The sequence below is a fragment of the Anopheles arabiensis genome, chromosome 3 (genome assembly GCF_016920715.1).
Source record: "Anopheles arabiensis isolate DONGOLA chromosome 3, AaraD3, whole genome shotgun sequence".
Classification (NCBI taxonomy): Eukaryota; Metazoa; Arthropoda; class Insecta; order Diptera; family Culicidae; genus Anopheles; species Anopheles arabiensis.
Genome location: NC_053518.1, coordinates 7,972,748 through 7,996,096, shown reverse-complemented (window position 1 = coordinate 7,996,096; position 23,349 = coordinate 7,972,748). Strand labels below are relative to the sequence as shown.

The 23,349-nt window shown below is 42.6% G+C and overlaps 1 protein-coding gene across 5 annotated transcripts in view; it reads left to right on the top strand.

Annotated features, from left to right (window-relative positions):
* Positions 1-23,349, top strand: part of LOC120901512 (nitric oxide synthase) — an 85,374-nt gene that overhangs the window by 33,517 nt on the left and 28,508 nt on the right. For all 5 annotated transcript variants that reach the window (XM_040309528.1, XM_040309530.1, XM_040309526.1 and 2 more), the window contains exon 4: positions 15,493-15,629. In XM_040309528.1, coding sequence (XP_040165462.1) covers positions 15,493-15,629 — 137 coding nt within the window. The remainder of the gene's footprint in view (positions 1-15,492; positions 15,630-23,349) is intronic.

Below are 23,349 nucleotides of genomic sequence, written 5' to 3'. Positions count from 1 at the left end.
GCTATTTTCCTTCTGCTTCCGCTGACAAACAGCTCACAAAGTATCTTCCACCTTTCCCAACTTCTACCCCTAGGCTCTAGGTTGCTGGCAAAACATATCCTGCCAGCTAGCAATGGTGTGTTTGTGTGTCTGTGCACACATGCAACAATTGTGGTATTGTTGATGAAAATTTATTATTTGCCCGATGAGCTTCCTCGAGTTCGCATCGGTCACTTGGTCTTGACACGAATGGTGGATTTTTCGCTATCGCCTGATCGTTAGCAGCTGTTCTGGGCACGATTCTGTTGACGTTCTTAACCCTTTACCGAGCTGAACGGCGAAGTTCAGCCACACATAATCCCTCGCATCGTGCAGTGCTTTCACCACGTCTAGCGAAATTCTCTCGCATCGATCGAAACCGGTACGATGCGATGACGTAGAGTTTCACTGCTTATCTTCATCTGCGGCACAAACACATCAAGCGTAAGCGCATGGTCTAGGAATGGATGGATGGCACGGGAGGCAAAAGTGCTACCAAACAGCAGAAAAAGTCCTTCGCCATCCTTCCGGTAATGTAGCGATAATCGTTTCCGACACAAATATGCCCCGCGCGCACTACTGTCCGCATTAACGCTGCACGGATGGCGAGCTGCTTGGACGTGTTGAAAGTGGCGTTCGAAGCAGTGTTGATGAGGCTGCGTTGTATATGTGTGTGTGTGTGTGTGTGTGGTTTGTTGTGTCGTTTCCCACGATGAAAGAGTTTAAAGTCCACACTGGGAGATCTGACCTCCGGCACAGTACCCTAATCACTGGCAGTTCGCTTTAAATCAACAACAAATGAGCTGCGGACGAGAGAGCGAGGACGTTTAATTTAAATATTTTAACTTCAACGATCATCCAACAGGTGGTTTTGAAGCCGTGCCGTAAAATCTCAACCTTTTTGCTAACTTTAATTCTGACATGCCGGGGCCGGGATTAGTGCAAAAGTTCCTCGAAAACTTTACTTTGAAGATGGTGAGCACCCGACCACTCCTGCCGTACTCAAAATTCATCATGTCTTTTTTGATGTTCTTCATTTAAGTTCTATTTCCTTAATGAGAAAAAGTACTCCGAGTAGGAGTAGTGCTCCGATGAGAGTGGAATTTGGGCGATGAAAAACAACGCCGATGACACACCGAGCTGCTGCCGAGGGTGTGCGCAAGATAACATGAGTTGCATTTTAACTTTCGTTGACATCGGTGGGCAAAAGTTTTTCCCGCGACTTCGGGAGCTTCCGTCGAATGCCCCTTTTGCCGTTCGCCATGAGTGGAGAAATATGTTTTTTTTTGTGTGTGTGTGTGTGGGAAACTTGCTTTCCACATCCTTTCCGAGAGGCCATCGTTAAGTTTTTCGACGACCACGACGAAGCCTCTCCACTGACGACGATGATGGCGGTAGTATTCAGCGTTTTTTTTATTATTTATAAGGTGTTTTTCTTGCTTTTTTAATTACTTTTTATGATCGTGTAGGTCAGTCGTGTTCCATTCCGGAGCTACTTGCGGAGAAACCCCCGATGGAACTGAATGCACTCAGCGGGATTCGTTTGTTTGTGTCCTCGTTGACACCTCTTTTCTGTGCGATGAGCGATTGGAAAAGGGAGAAAGTAAACGGTAAACGACAATGTGGGTCTTGGAATGGGAAAAACGGGATAAAAATGAACTGTCTTCATTAATAAATTGCTTGTAGCAAAGGTTCTTGTGGATTTAATGGTTTAAGGTGGTGTGAATATAAAAAACATGGGGAATTTCTGGACTTGAATTCCTTACTGCTGTTAATAAAATAGGAAAATAAGCATTCACTGCTCGGACTGTTTCAGTAAGCAGCTTGTAAATACTGTCCTTCCCAATTCTCCGCGCTAACGATGTTACTAACAGCACCGTAACGCACCACAATGTCCTGATGCACTCCTTATTGTTTGCGCGTTTAGCCGGTGTGGCAACATTATTTCCCATTTTTCCTCTACATTACCTGCCCACCTACATTGTGGCAGCATGTAGAACGGTAAATAATAACCCCCTTTAAAGAGTAGCGACAGTTATGCACTCTCATCGTCAACCGACTCAACCGCGGCCGAAGGTGAAGATGTCTATAAAAATGATGCTACGGCTTGCGGTTGGGCCAGTCACCAGTCAGGCAGCTCGATTTATATCGTCCACACGGTGTGCTTCTTTTCTTCGCCGCAGTACCATTTAAAGCTGTCGGGGTTGGTTTATTGCCACGCCGGGTGGGTGGAACCATCAGTGCTGAAGTCTTTGTCCCCTTGAGCCGCGCGCCACCGAGTGGTGTGTCCCGGTGCAAAGGACCACAAATGAATGGTAAGTGACTGTACTTGTCGCCATTCACAAGAGAGCGTCGAAGCGAGCGTACGCGGGGAGGAAGGAAGTCTCCCGGTCGCACCTGATGTTAAGAATCGCCCTGCGAATCGCACCTGGGAAGGAGACACCTAAGCACACCTTTTGTGACACACGTCGTCGTACCGGGCAGCAAAAAAGCAGTTCCGTCAAGCCTGGGGGGGAAAAGGGCAACTGACACGGGCCTAGCAGATAGGTGGCTGACGTTGCTCGTTTTACCGGCGGCGTAAACTTGTCCTGTCGCTTTGAATGATGTTTGCCGTGGGTTGATATGGTTGGCCGTTCCCTTAACCGGCTCCTCCGTGTCATAAACGGGCGTAATCAGTTTCTTTTTTCAAGCGTTTTGATGATACGGAGAGACGGAGGTGTACCTGGTGGATGGTGGAACAAAAGCTCAGAGGATGGGCCTTGTCTGGCGTCACTTACACGATCCTCCTCCTGTGATGTAATGTGAGATGAATGCTAATTTCATGCTGGAATGGAAAATTTACAAAAATTGTGAAGGCTATGTTTTGGCATTGTAGAAGTATTTGAGGGTTGAAAATCAGGTTTACAAGCTTGTCTGCAAGGCAATTCAGTCTAAATAACGTGCTTATACAGGCAATCCTTATAATGTACGCGTACGTCAAGGTTGAGTGAATAACTAAACAAGCTAAATATAGAATTTCATAATGCTCCTATCGTCAGTTTAAAGACATCCATAAAGACCACTGCTTCTTCAGAACACTAGGAGATCTCTTGTTCAAAATTTAAGAGCCAACCTTCAGCCCGGTTGTATCTATATTCCATATAAATTCCTGGAAGGTATGGTGTAGCTAACCCCTCGATCGGATTTAATTAAAGCCGACATCGGTCGAAAGAGTTGGGTGCGCGCTCCTTTGTAACCTCCACAGCACGATAGTATTGATTTAAGGATATTGTCAATTTATAAGAACCTGTGAGCTTCTTCACTCAAACGTATCCTAACCTCCTCCCCGAAATAAGGGCTCTTATTGCTATCCACTTTTCCACGGAAGCATTTTTCATCTTCCGATATGGCAATACACTCGCCTAAATATGTCATCCGTAGTATCCTTTTGAAGTTGAAAGTTTGTGCTTAAAATAATGGCAGGCATCTTCAAGGGATATTATCTCCAAAGAGCTCTCTACATGGACAGAGAGAGAGAGAGACTGAGGGTGGAAGTTTTTGAAAACTCTACTTCATCAATCTAACGGCTAAGACTATACACCGTACACCATTCGCTATCGGCATATGGGAATATGGTATCGTTTATGGCATGGGGACTAAGTTTATCTGTCCATCCAGAAATCGATGGCAATCGATAGTACCCCGATGCGTTGAAGCCGTAAGGAACAGAGACCCCCAAAGGATCGTTATAGTTTAGTAAGTGATTTTATTACTTCCTTTCCCTATCGCCGGCAACACACATCTTGCAGATAAAGTTGCCCATCGCAGTTGCTTTGCCGATAATAAATGAAGCAATCGATCGAATAAAGGCTCTGCCATGATGCTTTCTATTCTGGTTTGGCATCGATTTATGTGAGTAACTTTATTACCAATTATGGCTTTCCTCCCTCTTCCCCTTTCAGTGCAATACTTCATTCATAATCGCTCAGAAGATCTGTCCGATATAGTTTCCAAAGTCCATCGCACGGTGTCTCGAAATGTCTGTCTGCCTGTTCGATGCAGAAAAGGGAAAACTTAATGCCACAATCGATTGACGTCGGCTTTCGAGGCATGCAAAATCTCTTCCAGTTGGGCGATGGAAGAGTTGCTCTGACCTACTGCCCGGTTACGCCAATCAATCAGATTAATGATTACCAATTGGATGAGTGGGACGAGCCACCAAACGATCGAGCGAGCGATGTGGAAATGATATTTTCCGAACGATTATATCGATTCCCACAAGAAGAAGTATGCCAACGAGTAGGGAAAATATGTGTTCTGGCTCGCTTACGGTGAAAGCAATTACTGCACGAATGCTGCCTGTATTATAGCTGCCTGAGCATGGTTTAAAATTAAATTAAATGCACGCCCAAGGAAGGAAGCAAAGGCTTCAGTTGTCCAGCTATTCGAGATTCATTTTGCTGGAGAACAATGCAACGAGAAATTCTTCCCTTTCTGGAGATGCTTTATTTACAATTTCTCTACAGTCTTTATTGTGTCTGATGATGAAGTCATCCCAGGTGCTCTAGGCATTGGAGCCTCCGTATTAAATGGCTCATCCCAGCACCCAGCTCCACACTAGCCACGGCAGGGATCACACTTATTATTGCAATCCGGTCACGGATGCTGGTTTCAGTTGCCAACGTCTTTATCAGAAACGGTGTCAGAGACCGGTACTCACCTATCCCTCCGGGGACGTCTTAATCTGCTATTGGAGCGCTCCTTTTTTCCTTTCTTTTGTCTATTCTTGCTTGCTACCCTCCGCAGTGTTCTGTTTGCTTTCCTGTCGTGCATTGGAATGCTTACGTTAAGCTTTACTCCATTGAAGGATTATAGCGTAGTAGGAGTCCATGAAGCCCCGGGTCGAAAAGTCCAGGAGGATGCTAAAGATCTGTGAAGAAAGATTGCTGCTTTGAAGCAACCGTTCGTAAAGTAGCGCAAACGGATGACGGATGACTGTAGCACTTCTGCTTCTATTAGTTTGTTTACGTGTCAAATCAGGTTGGACACGTTAGATTAGACCATTTTTCACACCGTACTACTTCTTAGCCGTGGTTCACTCGTGATCTTTGTGTGCGTGCGGGTGTAACGATGACCCTGCTGGATAGCAGAGCAAGTGTTGGAAATCTTCCTTCAGGGACCGGAAGGTCAATGAAAGTATACTTAGCAGTAGCTCCCGGCAAAACGGGAAGTGTTGATGGAATCAGTAAAATGGCTCCATTTTTCCACGCTCAGAAGTTCCTCGTTCACAAGATGCTGGGCCCCAGTGGAGCAGCGTGTTGTAAGAGAAGAAATTTACTTTTATCTACCCGTTGATGCCATTTGCTTCCGCTATCGATAATCTACCATTCCGTGTTGGCGCAGATACGTACCGAGGACGTACGCTCGCTGAAACTCAAAAGCAAACGACGAGAACAGGAACATGGTTGAAGCGGTTGGGAAACGGGGAAAGAAAAATTATTATTATTGTCACTTCGCTTTACGTTTCGTTGTCGCTCTGCACAGACTTTACACCAGAGAAAACTCAACTCTTTCAACTCGCGGAAAGGAAAAGCTTGTGCGAATTGTCTTTTGCTTGTGCGCGTCAGCTTTGAATGGTGCGGAAAGCGTGATACCGCTTCTTGTTTTACATTTCTTTATTGAAGCGCGCAAAATTGCCTGTGCAGTGGGCCGCTAGCAAGAATAAGTTCTGACGTTGATCTGTTTAAAAGAAGCTCTCGCTATCGCGCGGGAGCTGGTGCTTGGTTTTTGATCTTCGCGCAGCGCCTTGGCGAAGACAAATTTTCTTTCAGCTCCAAGCGATTATCGTGATTTCATGCGATACGAAATCAAAGAGGAGAGAGTAAAATTGCTTGGGAACGTTGTAAGAAAGGAACGGTAGAATGGGTCGGCTGAAATACCTTTAAACGAGCGTGCCTGAATGCTTGTCACTGGCTGGTTGACTGACGGGTAATAAATTGGATCAAATCAGTTACCTCTTGTTGGTGTCCAATTTGTACGTAGTTTATCTTGGGTTAATTTTAGAATGCCGGTAGGAAACGAAAGGAGATGGATGGATTTGTATTTATCGAATGGTAGCAATAGCTGTTTAAAAGACAAACCGCCTAAAGGTATGCAATGTTCAGTACAACACTATACTTTTGGAAGTGTTCCAGTTTCCTAGTTGGTGTATTTATAAATTTGGAAAAAAATAGGGCAAGTTTTAACTATATTCTAGTAAAAATACTTCACCTATACACGATGTATTTTCCTGTTCGCTTCCCACATAGTAGACATATTGTCAAAAAACAATTTGTTTTCCTGTCGGCTGTTGGATTAAACACCCCAAGAGTATCATTCTATCGTTTCCTTATTATTTTTACATTACAAGATAACAAAACAGGCAGAAACAAAAGTAGCAACAGCGAGAACCTTTTGTATGTGCCAGCTCAACTTCCTCGTTGGCAAAGGCTTTACACTTCTTTTTGAAAAATTGAAAACAATCCTTCTACCTTACCACAGACATTGTCCCTTTTCTGCTTTTCTAGCTTATTACTTGATCGCGACGGTGGTTTTCATCCTTTGCCTTTCCTTCTCTTTTTGGAAAAGAAAACGGAACAGCAACGAGGGATAAGAAAATACCCACACTTCACCCCGAACAGCTTGCTTTATTCAATCGTGTGGCTCGGAAGGCGCCTTCCGCAAAAGCTCCCGCAAGATTTAAGGCATAAACCTTGTGAATGTAAGCAACGCTGGTTGTGAGAAGAATTTTAGCCTTTTTACCCGTCGTTTGAGAGAAAAAAAAGAAACAGAACGGAACAAGCACTTCTCGTACGTAAAGTGGATGAAAAGTGACTGGAATTTAATGAGATTGTACTTAGGCAATTACCATACGCACTTTGCCGTCTGGCAGGCGATCCACCTTCCCTTACTGGTAGATGCTTAAGGAGATTTGTAATCATTTCGTGCACTTCCAAGCGCACACACACAAACATATACATACACCGCCCAGCCCACGCAGGGATTTGTTTGACTTTGTGGAAAAGCGTACCGTGTTGCTGTGAAAGGAAGAGCAGTGTTTTTCTCCCCACATCCACCGTGGTACTGCTCGGTGTAATTCAATTATTTTCCCATGCCACGGTTACTCAATTTGTGTGGTAGAAACGCTTATGTTAATCGGAGAATTTACATGTGCCGCTCGATGGAATGCCGAATGAGCCGCGCACACAATCCGGCAGAGATCGTGGCAAAGGCACTTGACGGTGATTCGGTCTTCATTGCCACTTTTCCATGTATTTGAACGCGCGATTGCAAAGCTTTGATGCTGAACGAGCACAACGAGTCAAAAGCGTCTCAATTGTGCTGCTCTCCGAAAGAAAAGGCCGCTACGGGTCCTTTAAAGCGTGCTGTTGTTTTAATGATCAATTTGAAATCGTTCAATAAATTTAAAATGCATTCAATAAAACATTACAGATTGGTGACTGCTTGCTGTTGGTATGAATAAACATCATAGGATCTGTGGGTTCCTTTTAAAGTAACACGTGTTTGAACAAAACGAAGAAGGATGTACTATTTACAATGCTTTAGGGAATTGAATAAGTTTCTTAAGTTAATGTCATTTGGAAAGCTCACAATCAGTATGACTTGCACAATGACTTCAAATGAACATGAGCGTATGTGGAAAGGCGTCGGGTCCGCTAGACGCCCATATTCTAACCCCATAGAATGATAAGAAAAACCCAAACAAAAGCAAACGATCGCTCCCTGGTCCCCTTATGTCAAGTGATTTTCAAGTGTGTATTTTCTGTAGCATTATCCCTAAATGTTATACACGCCATGCTGAACCCGCTTCCGAAATTGGTTCCTTTTTCTTGGACCAGAATTTCAATCGCAAACTTTACGCCATCTAATCCGCACGGTGGTACGAAAAACTTTGCTCACACGTGTTCTGATGATGCTCACACAAAGCAGTGGCAGCTGATACTACTGCTGTTGCTGCTGCTGCTGCTTCTGCTTGTTGTACCATTGCAGCCCTGAGCATGACTTGAGTCTTAAGTAGCTATCTCTTGTCCACTTTAAGTTTACCGAGCCACTAAACGCTGCCTTTAAGGGTGGGTTGGTGGTTTGAAGGCAACCGATGCAGCGGACGAAGGTGAAGAGCATTTGCGTTGCATACGAGGTGATCAAATATTCATCATGAGCTGGTCTCATTATTTCGTTCCCGTGAGGGTTACTATCTCAGGGTGAAGGTTTACTAACGACACAAACATGCCAAACAAAAAACCTACAGCCGAAAGGCGCTGTGCGCTTGTCAATGGTTTAATATTTAAAGGCAAGTGCTTGATGTGGTTGTTTGGGGTTACAAAACTGTTTGTTTTATAAGAATTCATAACGTCAGATTCTAGATTATGTTAAAACATCTTATAACAAGAAATAGAAGATTGCAACTTAAAGGTAGATTAAACCTTTTTTACACAAATGCGCCACGCAGCACCCGGAAATTGTTTCACAATTCAATTCCCTATTCTTGCTAAATGTTTCCTACTTCTTTCCGTGTTGTTTTTTCATCCTTTCCATCGTTTAACTTCCTAGAAAGAGGATTTTTATTGTTGGCATTGAATCCTGTGCGGTTGCGGTTTACGAATTTGCATGTAACCCACGACCTTTCTCACTTTAAGCGCCGCTGTAGCATATCCTGCCTCAACAAAAGGCAAGTGAAGCTCGCGAAGCGGTAATGCTGCTAGCGAGAAATTAGATTGCTTCGGTTAGATAAAACCAAACGGCAAATGCGTCCGTGGTGTCTCTTCTAAAAAATAAATAAATAAAAGGCAAACACGTGGCAAGACAATCGTGCTTTCAATCGATTTTACTTCAAATGGTGTAGCAAAACGCAAAAATTAAACGCAGCAAAGGGAAGTAATTTTTTGTGGGAGTTGTACGGGGTACAACGGTAGAAAGCCTGCTCAAATTTCGCTTTTTGAAGCGTGTTTCGCAACGTAAATGACTCCTAAATCATTTTCCGGGGGCAGTAGCAAAACGATGGTTTTTCATTACCTTCGATTGTGGCTTTCGGTGGAGCATTAGGGGGAGAAAGTGTAAGAAATTGCTCCCTAATTCAGTGAAATGAAAATTTCATTTCATCCACGGTGGCGGGAAAAGGGGAAACAGGTGCTCGAGGGGGCTGGAGGAGCTGTCTATTATTTTATCTTTATTCGCAAATCGAAACCAAACGTCTAGTCGAACGGAAGGACATGGCCTAGCGCCGGTCTCTGCCGTTGGTGCCGTTAGACAGTCAATTTAAAGCAAGAAAACTGCAAAAACCATGAAAGATGATGTTTGACTTTTTGCTACAGAATGAATTGGGAGAGAGAAAAAAAGAGAGAGAGAGAGAGAGATTCCGATGCCTGTGGTAGAATTTCCCGCAGAGGATGGTTTTAATTCTGTTAAAGATGGTTTAATATCATTGAAATTCTTCGAAACGATCGTCCAACATCCTCCCCTGCGATGGGGAGAAGAATGTTTGCCCTTACCGTACCGGTTGTGGTGAAAGTTGAGGTAAAAAGTATCACGGTAATTGCTACATCGTGGCCGAAGTCGAGGTCCTTTGTTTCGATGGGAATTTTTGCGCTTTAGCGCTATGCCTATCGATTCTTGGGCGCAATTAGTATTCTGCTGTGCTATTTCCAGAAGGATTATATGAAATGTGGTTGTGGAATTTTGTTGCGACAAGCCTTGTTAACTTATGTTCGATACTTTTGGGGTTAAGGGTATTTGGAAGCATTGTAATGAATATTCAAGGGAATTTTATTCGAAGAAGGTTTGCAGAGTATGAAATGGTTTACCATGCATTAGAAGTTATTCGTATGCTTTGTTGTGATGTATTCAGTAGTATTATTAAAGCAGTAAAGCTTAATATAAGCAGCATAGACATATTTTTTACTTCATCGAATGCTATGCAACTGATATTTTAATTAATTTCTCAAACGAAACGTTCTTAAAAGTTATCGCCAGCCTTCCTGTTCTCAATCCTTTCCTGACTGTTGAGGCGCGTCCGCTTTACTTCAACTGTCATTGGAGTTGCTTTCAAATGCTAATCAACTTTACACTTCGCACCGGAGGAAATATTATTCATATCGCTCCTACAGTCAACAGTGCTGAAGTGGCTTCACTGCCGAGTATTTTATTCATGAACGACCCGGTATAGTGAAGCGCAAAAGTGCTGGAACCTGATCTTTAGCAACAGGTCAAGTTTGAACTTTTCCAAGACGGCAGAAAGGGTAAAGTGAGTGTGGCGAGTGTTCGGGTGGGGGAAAGGAATTAAAATGCAACCTATAAAACAGAATCAACAATATTGTGCTGTGATGACAGGAAGATTCCTCTTAAGCGATGAGTTGTCGCCCGTTCCGGTTGCGCGAAGTTGGTCCAGGTTCTAGTTGAACAATTTATTCAACTTAAGCGTGATCGTGAAGCGATGGAAATGGAACGAATGAAACGCTTTTTCCGTCTTGCTCGGGAAAGTCGAGAATTTCTTACTTTCCCGGAGTGTTTTTGCCCATATTTCTTAGTAGCTTGTTTGTTTTGCTTGCTTAAAAAGGTTAAAAAGGATCTGAGCTAGGCACAAACTAAAAGCAAGTTGCCAAAACTTCCCAGACTAACCCAAAAGTATGTGAAATGTTTACGCAAAAGACATACTTAAATAATAATGTACACCAAATGTATCCTGAATGCCTAAATCGGTGAATGCCTGATTAAAGGGGATATAATTCTTCTCCTAAGGAATCATTTGGACTAAAATGAATGAGATTTCTTATATCTTTACCGAATCTCATACTAAATCCTAAAAGTTTACTTGCCTTTAGCAGTGTAACGCTTTTGTCTTTATATGTTTGTCCATTATCAGCAAATTAACCCCATTCAAACATTGAGTTCACCTCTGTTTCCCTTAAGCGAAATGAAAGTATTTCATCAGAATCGTATCAGAACCTTCCTTGGAGCCTGGAGTAAAATCCATACCGCTCCAGAAACCGTCGACACAGCAATACTCTCTCTCCATTGACACCGAAGTTTGTTCCAGTTTAGAATGGCAATGATTGCAACGTTAGCAGTCGTAAACTATCCGTTAATGCACTTGGAATAAGTTTCTTCCACATCTTGCTTGTCCCTGCCCCACGGCCACACTGAGTGTAGAATGTAAAACATAAATCCACATCATAAACTGAAATGAATCGAAGAAAGTGAACTTGTGTTTGGCAAGGAAGATGCCAGTTGCATCCTGTGGTGTGACAGTGTGAATGATACCAAAGGTAAAAGTAATTTACACTTCAATTTAAAGTTAACCCAGCTGGGATATGATCGGCCACAAGAACTTTCTGTTGTAGGGGATTTCCCTTGTGCTCGATTTAGAGATCATCGCTTAAAAGGTTCGTTGTGGTTGAGGTAAAAATGCATATGCTTAATTGCGTAAGAATTATTCTTTAGGGACAGTATTCTATAATTTGGTGTGAGCATTCCATTGTGTGCCATTTACTGGTTGATAAAATGATTAAGATAATGCAGTAGTCATGTGGTTTGCAAAGGGTCATTCAATAATGAACTTTGTATGTGTGTGTATTTACCTACTAGAATCTTGCTTTTATCTGTTTAATTGCCTTTTTTATTACCTAGAATCGATTGAGGCAGGTGATAGAAAATATCATAAGCAATTTTGTAGCGTGAGAGAAAGAGGGCAGGAGAAATTATACAAACTCCACCAAAAAACACGATTACAAAAAGGAAACCCATAATAAAATCTGGTCAGACCTTCTCTTACAAGGTGCTTAAACGCAAATTTATGATCAATTCAAACGAGCACACCAGCGTGCCGGGAACCAGAAACAAGTGGACCTAACGCCACGGGGCAACCACCGCATTTTATCGTCTACGACATTAAACATAATGTTTATCTTCCCTTGACCAGTGTCCCTTGTCCAGTGTTTTTTCGGTGTATGTGTGCGGGGCCAGTTTTCCTCTCGCTCCACACAGCAAGGCATGTTAAAGCGTGAAGCTTTGACCCTCGCAAAGTCCTTAGGGAGAAAACGATTCGATGGGGAGAGTGCCACCCACGCTTCTTCCCTTAGGGGAGGGCATAGTAAAAGCGATAAAAAATATGCTCCCGCAAATGGAAAGTTTACGAGCGCAAATGAGCTTGCCCATTTGCTCATCATTAATAAATTATCGCACGCCCGTCGGCTACTCCCGGTGTTGGTGTGGGTGCGATGAGATGGTTGCCAGTGAGGGATGTGTTCCTTCTACAGTACGATGAACCTTGTGGAAGCATGTGCGTGTAACCAACAATGCCGAGTACATGTTAAAGTCGTTCCTTAGTGGGAGTTTTTTTTTGCAACTTAACCTTACAAATCTTTTTACGCGAGATTTCATTGACCTCCATTGCGTAGGGGTAAGCGTTTAATGAAATGATGCCAAGAAGTAAAAAAAGGACAGTGACGTATTGCGCGTTTTGTTCTTCCCTTTTGAGGACGACGCAGTAATTTCCCACGGGGTAGCGACGCTACTTTCTCGCCCTGATTCTGTGTTAGGCAATGCCACTCTTTCCAACGTCTTTCTTAGCTTCTCCGCTACTTGCCGTCGTCAGTCAGTCAAAGCGTGACGAAATGGTTACGCCCGAGCACAGGATAATAAATATTTTATTTCCAATCATTTCCCAATTAAGCCGGCTTGACTGTGATTTGATGACAGCCGCGCCAGATGGGCAAGTACTTTTGCCGGATCGGAAGCGGTAGCAGATTGGGCTTTAAGAATCGTTACAATCAGCATCGTAGGTTTGACGGGAGGGAATGAAGCGAGTCTTAAACCTGTTAACGTTGAACCCTAGGGGGCAATTGTCATGTTGAAGTGAAATAAAACTGAAACGATGAATTTACGATGAAACAAAAGGATTAAATGGTGCAATGAAATGCATATTGCATAAATTGGGGCGGAGTTTTGCGTAGGAACGCCTAGAGTTATGCACATGTTAGACATATTACATTTCTTTGTGATCAAAGAAACTGGCTAAACATTCTCTTTATACTTCTATAATTCTAAATAAGTACAAAAAAGTACATAAAACACGAAAAACGGAATAATATTTTTGACACCAATCCTAACGCATTACTGTAACGTTCACGAAGATATCTCACACGTTAAACGCACGAAAATAAACACTCCCCAAACACGCTAGTGACGATTTAATCTGGCTTTATAGAGTCAAAACCACGTTGACGTACTCTTGCATCATCCCGTGCAACGGCACCGGTAGGCAAACATTCGCCCACCACGATTGCTACCGCTTGTCGGCTATTTGTATATTCAAAACAATTTTCGCACAAAATGCGTGCTCACGTGCGGTGTTTGCCCGGTGCGGCGAGCTGCGTTATAGCCCGGACTCTCCGGGTTTCGCACTTTTCGGCTGCCGACGACTTCTTCGCCGAACCGGAACAATGTTTATGTTAATGTTTTCAACGTGCAGCCCGGGTTTAGCCCGCGCTGAAGCGTCAGAATGTGTGTAAACGGTGGCAGACATGTTGGTCTGAATGTTTCCCACGAGCGTGGTTAATGTGTGTGTATGTGTGAATGTGTGTAGAGTTTTAGAATATCTACCATTTCTACGACCGAGTCCGAGGGACGGCACAGGACACACTGCGGACCAGATTATGTGGCAAAGAATACATGTGAGAATGTAAACAGACCGAAATAAAAACCGCTTCCCAGGGATGATGACGTCGGCTCAAAATCGGGCGCTTTTGCACCTGCTTCTCGCCTTAGTGCTGGAGGAACTGGCCTTTTGGGAGGTAATATTCTACGCTCGGTATGGTGGATATGGGGCGCTCTACAGCGCTTTGCATATCATTTTAGAACCGCTGTGGCTGTCGGGTGTTTTTTCGGCTAAGGATCTCAGTTAATTCCACGCAGCAGCTGCAAGGCAAGACACCGTCTGCCAGCCAACCGGCAGCCTGGCAGGATGGAAATAACAATAAATGAAATGAAAATTGTCATTGTTATTGGTAAGCGTGGGGTGGGGTGGTACACACGCGTGGGAGCGTTCATTTTTTTTTTGTTCGTTCTGCAACATTTTCCCATTTCCCTGTAGCGCGACGCCAGGTTGACCCGAGCAAGTAATATCCGGTGACCAGCTGTAACGGGCACGGGGAGCGAAACGCAAATTGAAATTATGCCCGAGAGTATTTGAACGGTTTACTTTCGTGCCTTTTATTACCCATGCCGAGTGCTGGAATGCTTGAGTGGAAACGTTCGAGGAATTTGGCGGGACTTATAAAAAATCATTTCTTCATTCCCATTCCCTTTTCGACCGTCGCATTCAGCTGCAAAAATGTTTTCACATTTATTGTGTCGATTTGAGAATAAAGAAGTGTGCTCGTTCGTTCGCTTGTGGTAAATCGTTACAAAGGAGGAAAATTAAAATCAGGGATTTTTTTTATGGCGGGAACGGATATGGCAGCGGAAGTGAATGCTTGTGTGTTCAATACAGCAGGAAATGCAGATGTTGGAAATAGAAGAGGTCGTTAGGATTTTCGAGTTTTTGAAGAACGGTTTTTAAAGAATTTTCAAATTTTGATTGAAACTAGAAGAATATTTTAAATGATCCTGTATATTTCATTTTAATCGCAAAATGCACACAGTCCCACTTCAAACTCAACTAAAGCCATTCCTTTCTAAAGCATTGCTCTACATATACACACACTTTAATCCTGCTTTGCAAAAATCACGAAAAAGCTTTGCCAAACCCATGCATTATTCCGCTCACTTTGCATTTCCCGCCGCTTTACAACAGTTGATTAAAATGCAACAAAACAAACCCGCAAACCACCAGAACCAGGAGCATTTAGCCGCTAAAGAAAAAGCGACCCCTTGCACGAGTGTTTGTAAACACTTGCCAGCAAGAAAGAGATTCAAATACGACTTCATTTCGCTTTCCAACGGAATGCCACAATATGCACAATTCCACTGTTGATCTGCATGCGGGTTGTTGGCTTCTGTTTCTGTTCAGGCTGAATGCAAGACCAAGAGAACGATAATTCATGTACACAAAAACTCAGCTAGAGCTCGTGCGAGCAGCAGTGTGAGACCATATGTGCAAGCTAACGTCAGTGGAAGCACCGGCAGCGATTTGACATGTCGCTGAATTTAATATTTCTCATAATTCAACCAGCCGGCCTGCATGCCGTACGTACGCCAGCAAAAAGCTCGCTGTAAATTACTTCTCCACTCAAAGCCAGCGAACGGCTCAATTTTTCATCTCGAGAAGCTCCGGAGAGACTCCGGAGCGGCTCTAATTCCTCGGATCATGTCCAACCCGCATCGCACCACGGGTTGCCATACGTGCCTTGCCTTGTGTGTGTGCCTGTAAAATCCCTTCGGACTGTGTTGGCTGTACGGGTTTTTAATATCTGATTCTTCTCCCCGTTCCTTTATTTGCAGGTGATGCCGTGCTCGCGGGAAGTGTGCATGGGAAGCGTGATGACACCGCACCTCGTCGGTACGGAAGCGCGTAAATCGGAAATAGTGCAGCAGCATGCGAAGGACTTTCTCGATCAGTACTATTCATCTATCCGACGGTACGTACCGGGCTTATTCGATTTGCTTCACCGTAGAGCTGCCACCGGAAAAGTCGTTAAAGTCGTTCGATGAAACGTTGTGCGCCTAAAGTTAGGCTAGACGCATTACATTATCGCACTAAGCGTGTGGAGCGGAACCAGTTTTCCCCTTTTTTGTTTCGGTTTGCAAACGGCCTCAGCATCAATCATGCATATTCCGTGTTGGGTAGCGTAATTCAATTGTATCTTCCCTCCTGTCAGAAAAATATTTGCCTTCCAATCTGTTTTTTCCCTACACACCACGCTCACATACCTGGTGAAGGTGCTACTGTGCTGTTGAGCCCGCATCGAACGAAACGAATGCTGCGTTAGGCATTTTTGTTTTAGAGGAGAGCCACCTTCACCGTGCAGTTTTGCCTGCCCCTTTCCATTCGGTGTGGTGTTCGTTCCGTTCCATATCCCTGAACGAAGGTGGAACGATGCGCTTACCTTAAGTGTTACGTTCAGCCTCGGTCTGCTTATTCGGCATCGTGCCTGTGAGTAAGAGTGAGCCTCGCACGTGAATGATATGATAAACATTCACGCTCACACTTATACATAGCTTGAAGCGTTAGCAAAAAGAATGCTGAAGTGCAAACATATTGACAAACAGAGCGAAGGAAACGGATGATCATCGTACTTTCCAACTCCCTGAGGGTTGCGCGAACAATCTCTCCCCTTACAAGAGCAAGAATCCACCACCGTACGTGAGCGTATCTCTTATTGAATCTTTCGCGGTGTGGTTTGAGTTAAAGAGAGCCCACAACGGAATATGTTTTCAAACACTACCAGCAACACAACCTTGGTAAGACTCCCTATGGGATGAAGGTTCCCATATTCCTTGGGCGCCGAATGTCGGAAGTAAATCGTTGTCTAGCATGTGGCAAGGAGAGAAAACAGCAGTCCTTCCTTTTGCTTCCTTTCTGTGTGTTTGCCTCTGTTTTCAGAAAGGATAATGTGTAGGACGACTTTTTTGCTTTCATTTTTCTTCGCGCTGTCATGTGGGAGAAAAATGAGAGCCCTTCTGGGCGAAAGAGAATGTAGAAAGAAAGCAAACAAATGTGCACCATGGCAGGAGCTAATCCTCCGATTATAATGACAAACTTGTTTGATATGGTGACATTTAACTTATGTCACTGACGCCCATTTGGGTGTGTGATGCATTTTTGCTCATTTGTCAGAAGATTGTTTCTAAAACTTTATGAATGAAATGAAACAGCTGAGTGATTCGTATTTATTTTATACTTTTTTGATTGTAACAAACAAATGACGCCTAAATGTATACATTCTGCATGACAACTTTGATCGAATTATGCATTTAAGGGATTAATTGTTCGTTTTATCAAGTTCAAAATAAAATACATCCTCTTATTGCATATGAAAGTGTTCTTTTCATTCCAATATTTTGGATTGTTTGTGAGAAGCTCACTTCATCAGTGTATCGAACGAGAAACTTCATCTTTAACGCTCTTTCGCTAAACTTGCCACTTGCAAACTTTGGTATGTAAATGTACCCAAAAACTTCTCAAACTACAAGCAAACTTTAGCCATACAATTCCCACCAGGCTCAACTCATTGTGGTAGTGTTTTGAATACGTTGCATCCATCGAAAACCACCGAACAGCACCATCTGGTGAGCGCGCGGAACCAGTAACCGGGCCTTAACCACCTGCTCATTAGCGTGTCCAATGCAGCATGCTCTCTAGCCGGCAGCTAGATGCAGCCCAGGGTGTACACGTTCATGTTCGTCAACAAGCACGGTCGAACACACACACACACACACAGGCACAGACGCTTTCGGGTATGTGTCACCGAAACCAACCACCAAATGCATCAACGTAATGATGCGCCGGTCTTGCGTAAACTTTCCTAACGCAGCCCACACACTCGTTATGAACCGCGGCCCGACACTTTACGCACGCAGCACGTTAGAACGATGGAGGAAATTTTCTCTGCCGATGCGTTCAGACGTCTTAGCATTAGCGGAACGTCATTTACACATCGACCTCTCCGGAAACGAAATGTGCTTGTGCCGTACAGCGTGTGATGATGATGGTACGGTAGCACTTTGAGGTCATGGTGCCAGAATGGGTGGCAAAGGTAAAGGAGGGGAGGGAAATAATTACAAGCGCGTTCGTTTCGGAAATGGCAGTTTGCAATTGAATGGAGGAGTTTGATCAAGGAGTGCTCTTCGGGATGTATGCAAGTGTGGGTGAATGGAAATAGGGTCAGACTAATCGTGACGCCTCTCTACGGGACGGCCGATGATCAGTTGAACGACTACTGTTTGGTTATGAATGGAATTATCGCACGTTGTATTTGTACTACGCCGGGTGAGCGGGTGTCCTAAAGCTTGAGGGTTGAGCTTTGTGTCAACTGAATACCAATTCTAATACGTGATGATTTTAATTAATGCGTCAATTTCGTCACGTTCCATAAGGTAATGCTTGTTTAATAATTAGACAATTTTATAGTTAAATACTTTAAATTATTGAAGATGACTCAACTAATGTCAGTAAAAGTTAACGATAAAATAAAATAAACTAGACAAGTTATTGTAGAATTAATCCTTGTGTGTCCTCGAAGGCTTTGATGCGCCTAAAGGTATGCAAATATTTACCTTACAATGCAAATTAATCCTATTTATTATGATGGACGAATATTCCTTCATGGATAGTTTCAATTCCTCATTTACTTAAAAACATCCCTTTCTTTTCTATCCTTTTCTGTCACATTCCTTCGAAACGTATTTTTATTTTCACTCTAAGCTGCACTTAACCTCGACTATCCTTCCGTGTGCCAAACAAAGCGCACCTAGCATGTGCTTGACGTAAAAGAAATGCAAGCGAAAAACTGCATAAAGATAGCATCACTGCTAAAGTGCACATCAAACAATGTGCAATTTGCATGGTAATTGCAAGGAAACGTATGTCGATTGCAACGGGAATGCTTTCGCAGCACTGCACTTTTGTGCAGAGAGAATGGTCCCAAAAGACATCGTCGAATATCTGTACCTGCATTGATCGATCGACACAGTATGTTTTTCGAGCAGCGCTGCGATTTCTTTTATTTCAAAAGACCTTGCGAAGAGGTTTCTCCGCTGGAATGCAAAAAGAGGAAATGTATTTTTTTTTAAAGAAATAAAAGCATTTCACTCTCATTCGCGCTATTTCAAATAGCGTGGAAACTAGAACGTATTGAGGGCCGAACGCGATGAAATAGTTTATCTGACATGTGTCATATTGGAATAAGCATTTCCGAGCCGAATGATCGTGAATGAATCGTGTTTGAGCCTTTCGATAGCAACGCTTTTCTCGCAGCTCAATCGTTGCCATTAATCGTATGCAGTGTTTATTTGGTTGATTGAATAAATGCAGTCGAATGACAAAATCATCCGTGCGAAAGTTTTGTCGATGTGCTTTGAAACAGGAAGCAAAGAGTTTCCCGAGAGTTGATTGAATTAGTTCAGTTTATTTTATTTCAAAGAAATAAGCTGTGATTGAGGTATGAATCATTTTCATAGAAAAGTATCGTAAATCGTTTAAAAGTTAACGAAATTTCACCCAGAATAACTTATCATGTTTGTAGCATTAAATGTAGGGGTTGATGTAGGGCTGGAGACAATGTAACCTTACACACCCTCAATGTGCGCTCTGAATCCCTCAAAATCTCGCACCACCAGACAAAACAACAAAGAATCGATTTTCGAACGGACAACGAAACAAATTGATTATCAAACACCACCATCAGATCCGTCCCGTACGTGGGTCTATTGTTTAAGTCGAGCTAATGTCGATAAAGAGCCAGGCTTCGAGTGGATAAAGCCACTCACCGGCAAGCCAAGTCGTGCCAAGGGGATGGTTGGAACAGTATCGGTTGATTTCTTCATCTCTGCCACATTCAATATTCGAACCACGTTTAATGTTACGGTAAAGTTGCGTTGTGCCTGTGTGAGTTAGTCTGGCATCGGGTTTACTCCAAACGGGAAAATGGAAAATAGGGGTGTGCTGGAAGGGAATTAATTTTCAATGATCGTCTCGGCAAGCGTTCGAGCTTCTGGCGTTGTAAGCTGGAGAGGACTAAATCGAACTCAATTGTAAGTTGCAATGTATATAATATAAAATCTTTGAACAAAGTCCCTTTTTTGTTGTGTATGCAGGCGAGTAAAGTGAAAGTGAAAAACACTCATACAAAAACAAAATACAATCATACAAGGTGCTCTTCATTCCTTGAGTTGGAAGATTTACTGGAGCGTAAGTGCTACAGCTACTTCCGACATCCTTTAATTTTCTTCATTTGCAGTACTTTTACTCTAAAGCACCATACAAACACACACACACACACACACACTTACACAAACATAATCGAATGGCCAATAAATCACACCTGTGTCGACCTTCCGATCGATTACAGCAGCAAGCTAGGGTCCTTTTATTTTCGCTCTGGTTTGTTGTGTGATTTTGTCCATTCCATTCATTGTTGCTCAGCGATTGAGATTCGGCTTGACGTGGAAAGGGTTCGCTTTGTTGTGCTCACGGCACGTTGCTGTACACTGGTAAAGGTTCCTCCGACCGAGCAAACCCGATAGAATTTATTTACTCCCGTTCGCTGGTGGGTGATTGGGAAAATATTTGCTTTTGACACACCTCAACTACTGGGACAGCCAGTGGTACGGATTGTGGTTTGTTAATAAATGATTTCATTTCATTTGCCGTGCTGTGTTTAACCGCAAACTGTTGGGCTCGTTGGGGCGAAAAACTTGGACATTGGTCATAATTTTAATTTTATTTGCACAAGAAAGCAATTTTCCCCCAAAATTGACCCAGTTTTATTTGGATTCGTTTTCAATATATTAATAAACCAAACAAGGTTTTTGCAAAATAATGTGCAAGTAATGAAATCGTAACGTTACGAAATGAGACGAATCCTTGCATATATTGCCGTACACACGAACCGGAATGCAAACACAAATTGTCTGTGACAAATGCTTTACAAAAAGGTTGCACCGCATTCTTACACTTCGTGTATGCGTTATCATCATGGCTGACTGGCTTTCGATTGGTCTCCGGTGCGCTCTGTTTGCTTTGTTTGGAATTGAGCTTTCCCAAAAAAGCCCCACCTGACTGTTTGGATGCTACTTTCCAAATAAATTTCCCTCCAGTGATCCGTACCGACCCGAGAAAAAAAGAGATGCGATACAGGATTTACGACACTGGTGGACAGTATTCGTTATACTTCTGTCCTTTCCGCAGCTCGCCAACCTGTCACCGATGGGGTTAGGACGAAATCCACCTCAGGATGAAGGTATTTTCCGACCTTCGTTTTGTGGTGGTGTTTCGTTCTTATTATTTTTATTTGTTGTGAATTGTTGGCAGCCACGGTGAGGACGGTCAAAAGGGCACCGTGAAAAGGTATCGAATGTATAACTGTCGGTATTTTGTACAAATTTCACAAGGAGATGCAATGTTCACGGTATTGAATGGAATTTGTACCCTTTTGCGCTTGGTACGCTATTGTACAGGGTTGGTGAAGGGAACATGAAACGTTGTAATTCTTTCGACGGGCGTATCAAACAACTGTCTGAGGCCAATTGATAGGTATTTGCTTTATATTTTGATTTATAGTTATTGCTGTTGAATGCGTGGCAAAGGGTTATATGCTTTCGTACATATCTTATGGAGCATTATCCATTTGTAAGTTCTTTCTATGTTCAACTTCGTTTTACGTGAAAAGGCTGTTAAAAGAATGAGCCATTCATATTCATGAACAATTCTATTTCCCAGTTGCAATCCTATTATTTTCTGGCATTCTTTTCCATTTACTCCCCTAAGCATTCTTCTTGTATTGAAAGCATTCCTGTTCGAAACGCCCATCCTCGTTTATGTGCTACACTTTTCAGTTTTGTTCCAATAAAACGTTTCATGTTAAAAAAAATAGCAGTGTTTTCCACAGACAAATCTGATTGCTTGTTGGCAAACTGTTGAATTGTCGATATGGATTTATAACGGCTTAACAACATGTAATCTGCTCAATGTATGTCACTCAGGCTTGGCAGTACTGATGGGATCAATTGAATTTAAATAAAGCTTCTTATTGTACTATCCTTAGGGATCGTCAGGCAACTAGTTCTACGTAAGATTAAATTGTAATGAATTTTGTATTCAAAGTTTGGAGTATTCAGTGAAAAATCGAGATCCCTTCAAACGTACATTGAGTAGAATTAAACTACCAGCTTATTATTTAAATATTGTAACGCGTGCTGCATAACTTTAGGCGTTTGATTTTGTCTATTTACCGCTCTAAATATATTATTGAATATTTATACTGACGTGAGATAACATAGAAACAGCAAAAATGTTAACCTATAATTGTTAATTGTAACGCTAACGGGCTACTTGAACCGAACAATCACAAACGATTTTATGCAACAAGTTTTGTAATGCCATTAAACAGAATGGGCAATCAATTCACAAGAAAGCGTGTACCGTGCCCTGCACTGTTGGCTATCGTTCACAGTCTAATGAAGGCAGTAAATAGAATTTTTCTCGCTTCCTCTATCTACGGGATGGCTGGGGAAAGTGGAAGTGCTGGCAGCATCAACCATTACTACTAGCATAATATTATTTTCCACGTTCCACTGGCCCCCCCGGCACATTAATTCAATTTGCAATCGTTTGCAACCGTTGGCAGCGTTCGAACGCACACTGTGCTGTGCTAATTTCATGGAGTGTGAAGCATCAGAAAAACTGCCGACTGATTATGAATATTGCTACCGTTTGCTAATTAGCGTTTGGTGTTTCCCGCTTCGGCCGAATTTTTGCATCAAATCGGTGTAAAATTGTGTTAGAATTGATTTAAATTTGTTTGCCCACCGATGACGCAGCACAGGCACATCATGCCTGCAAAGCAGGAAAAACATAAACTGTTTACAAAAATACGCAGCTAGCAGTGAGCAAACATGTATCTATCGTTGCGCAAAATAATCGGAATAAAATATAAAAATAAACTTGATTGATCAAAACAGCCTCCATAGCGATGAAAACCGTTGCGAATGAATTGAGCACCATTACGGTCAAGCTTGCTCAAAGTAAGCAGTGCAAACTCGTTACAACTTGTAAATGAGCTTTCTTTTTCGTTTTGCGATGTTTTACGCAGCACTGAGGCTTTTTCCCAGCTGTTCGTGTTTTATCCTAGTAGGCCAAGTGAAGAATATTTACCGCAAAAGTTTGTTTGTCGCGCAAAGCAATCGCATGCCGAAGCAATGCTATGGATGGAAAATAAATCATGCTTTTAAATTTAGAGTAGTTATTCAGACTGCCATGGAAAAAAAACATAATAAAATGCATGAGTTTGCAGAAAAGTAAATGCAAATACCGATATTTGTGTATTTAGAAATTCGTCCAGATGAGACTGTATCGTTTGGATTGTTTTCTTTTATCGTGTTATGCAAAGAGTTTTAAATTGAAAACAATCATTTCGTAAGTGGGCAGCTTACAAGAAATCCACAAAATATTCAATAAATATTTATCGATGGGATTTGTTTACAGTGGACATGTAAATTGCGTTCAGTCAGGTGTACAAAGAGATCTGTGACCCTGTCTTTTTTACGCAACCATTATTTACATTCCAACTGTGATTGAAAACCCATTTAAGCCACTAATCGGACAACTGAAATGGCGCTAAAGCGTACAAATCGTCATTG